General features: G+C 40.3%; 1 protein-coding gene across 1 annotated transcript in view; it reads left to right on the top strand.

The window, feature by feature from the left end:
- Elovl4 (ELOVL fatty acid elongase 4) overlaps positions 1-2,691 on the top strand; it is a 27,221-nt gene that overhangs the window by 19,792 nt on the left and 4,738 nt on the right. Inside the window, exon 4 of the mRNA XM_031343208.1 lies at positions 1,534-1,705. Within this exon, the coding sequence (XP_031199068.1) occupies positions 1,534-1,705 (172 nt within the window). The remainder of the gene's footprint in view (positions 1-1,533; positions 1,706-2,691) is intronic.

The raw sequence follows: 2,691 nt of genomic DNA, 5'->3' as shown, positions 1-2,691 counted from the left end.
ACCAGGCTGGCCTCGAACTCGGAAATCTGCCTGCCTCTGCCTCCCAAGTGCTGGGATTAAAGGCATGTACCACCACTGCCTGGATTTTGTTTGTTTGTTTGTTTTTTATTGTTAAAATACACCCGGGGTGGGGGTGGGGAATCTGGAGTCTGAGCAGATTGCCTTTAAGGTTTTCCCTCTTCCCTCCTCATCCATCTAAGAGTGAACATGGTGAGATGAACATTGTACTCAGACTCTTTTCTTGTATGCATTGGGTCTACCACAACATGTCACTCCTCATTTTGATGAATCCTATTCCTAGACTAAGCAGAGAAATCATTATATTTGAGCTAGGCTAGCTTAGAGGTAGGTTCACATGAAGGAAAAAGAAGGCTTTGTCTCTTTCTTCCTATTATGGCTAAAATGGATGGTTACTTTGTCTTACAGCAATGTAACCATGGACATTAAATACAGTGTTACTATGGGTAAACTAAACTATGTCAAGCAGGTTTCCAGCTAATTTTGTGGCATATGACAATGCTACTCAGACTGTATAAATGCCTGCCAGCTGATAAATACAAGATTTTATTTTGGTTCTGGCCTTTTGCTTTTTCTTCCCCTATGTTTTAAAATTGTAATGTTAGGGAATGCTTATTCTAAGTGATGCCTGATTCTAGAATTGACAGTAACAGATTAAGAATTTCAAATTGCCATGAAGCCCTGGTAATGATTCCAGCACTTAAAAATAGTTTTATTTTTCAGAAGCAAAAAGCAAAACACAAACAAAAACTCATTATAGGCATCAGATGTGGGTATGAAATAAGGATGGGATCTTAGCCTTCTGTCATAAAAAGGTTTATAAATGTACTTCAGTTGTGCACTGATTTACTTTTTATTTTGATCCACGATTATCACCAAAAATCTATACAAAGGTTACATTTTGGTCATTGTTATAGTCAGATCCTTGTAGAATGATTTAAAACGTATTGAGAGGTCACCTCTTCCTGGAACCTTAATCCCTCAGCATGTCACATAATCTTTTTGTACCATCTGGCATCTTAATTAGAGCCGGAGAAAAGACTTACTTGTGTAAACAGGATTATATTTGTGACCTAGGAAATATTTGTTATTTTTGAATTGATCATTTTAAAGACTTTACTAATATGGGTTGCAGTGATTAGATAGGTGCCTTGTACAGTTGAAGGAAAGGGGGCGGGGAAACGTTAAGAGACTAGCTGATATGAAAACTTAGGCTCCATAGGAACATCTAGAATACCCAAAGATACCTTGGTGTCTCTAAGATCTGCAAAGCGTAGCAGTGTGAGTGGACGGTGCTTAACTATTACACACTGCCTGGCTCTAAGCAGAGAAAGCTTTGGGTTTGTTTTCTGGTGGGTTGTTCATGGTGAGGTCTGAAACCTACCTAGTAGAAGAACGATCGCAGAACTGTACATTTTTTTGTGCTCCGTTCTGCAGTTTTTAGCATTGAGTAGAAGGCCACACCACGGCATGATTTAGTTTTACAATGTGCCTTTCCTTCCTTCCCTTTTACAGATAGCTGCTGCCCTGTGGTGGTACTTTGTGTCGAAAGGCGTTGAATATTTGGACACAGTGTTTTTTATCCTGAGGAAGAAAAACAACCAGGTGTCTTTCCTTCACGTGTACCATCACTGTACCATGTTCACACTGTGGTGGATTGGAATCAAGTGGGTGGCTGGAGGCCAAGGTAAGGGACCCCCATGAATTCTGGGGCAGCTGGGAGGAGGGGGGGAGTTGATTTACCTAGTGTGTCATGGGCTTGTTTTTGTGGTTAATCATCTCCATTCCTGCTCATCCCTCTTCTTAAAAAACTTCAGCTTTTTAATCTGTGAAGAATTGGACACCTAAAGAATTGTCCCCAAGGTGGACGTAAACCACTAAGCCTAAACGTCAGGAAACAATACCTTCTTGAGTGGGGAAAGGTACTGACTGGCAGTTCTGATGATACAGACCTTGTATGACATCATTGCTTCCCATTTAAATGAACTTTTACATAGCCTCATTAGTACTAAAGCGGATCAGAAGTCACAGCTGGGCAGAGATTTGCTCTTGTCTCTCAGGTGGCTGTAGACTAAGGGTGATGTACGCAGGCTGAGCTGGATGCAGGGTAGCACCGTGCGACTATTGACAACCTACGCATTCCACACTTAACATTTGCTAGTAACGTTAAAGTGAAACTCTGAGTTTAAAAGAAAATTTGTAAGTCTGAACTGATCCCTCAGCTCGTGACATGACGAAATGCATCATCGTATGCACACTTTAATTAGTATTCTAAAGAGAAAGAATGTTGTTGAATTTGACTGAGTGGGGCGTCGATAGATCTGTGTCAACTAAAAGGATGTTGATCGCTCTATGTATGTAATGCTATCGTGTTTAGAACCATGAAGAAACTCTAAGAAATGAGTATTATTTTGTTCATGGTATGCACATTGGTGTCTCTAGAGGCGAAAATATAATGCCTATAAACCCGTAGATGCACCAGAGAGTCTTTCCAAGGAATTACTGGTAGGTTGCATTAAAATAGGGTAAAGGAGGAGGCAGCAGCCATTTCACACTGCTTGCTGAAGCTCGCCGGAGTCCCCCATTTAAGAATTTACCACTTCAAAAACCCTTTACATTTTAGCAATACATATTTCTATTCATATCTTTTTTTAAAGAAACCCTCAAACCTAA

This window comes from Mastomys coucha, unplaced genomic scaffold (genome assembly GCF_008632895.1).
Source record: "Mastomys coucha isolate ucsf_1 unplaced genomic scaffold, UCSF_Mcou_1 pScaffold23, whole genome shotgun sequence".
NCBI classification, from domain to species: Eukaryota; Metazoa; Chordata; class Mammalia; order Rodentia; family Muridae; genus Mastomys; species Mastomys coucha.
Note: the sequence above shows the minus strand (reverse complement) of the source record. Positions and strands in the feature narration are given on the sequence as shown.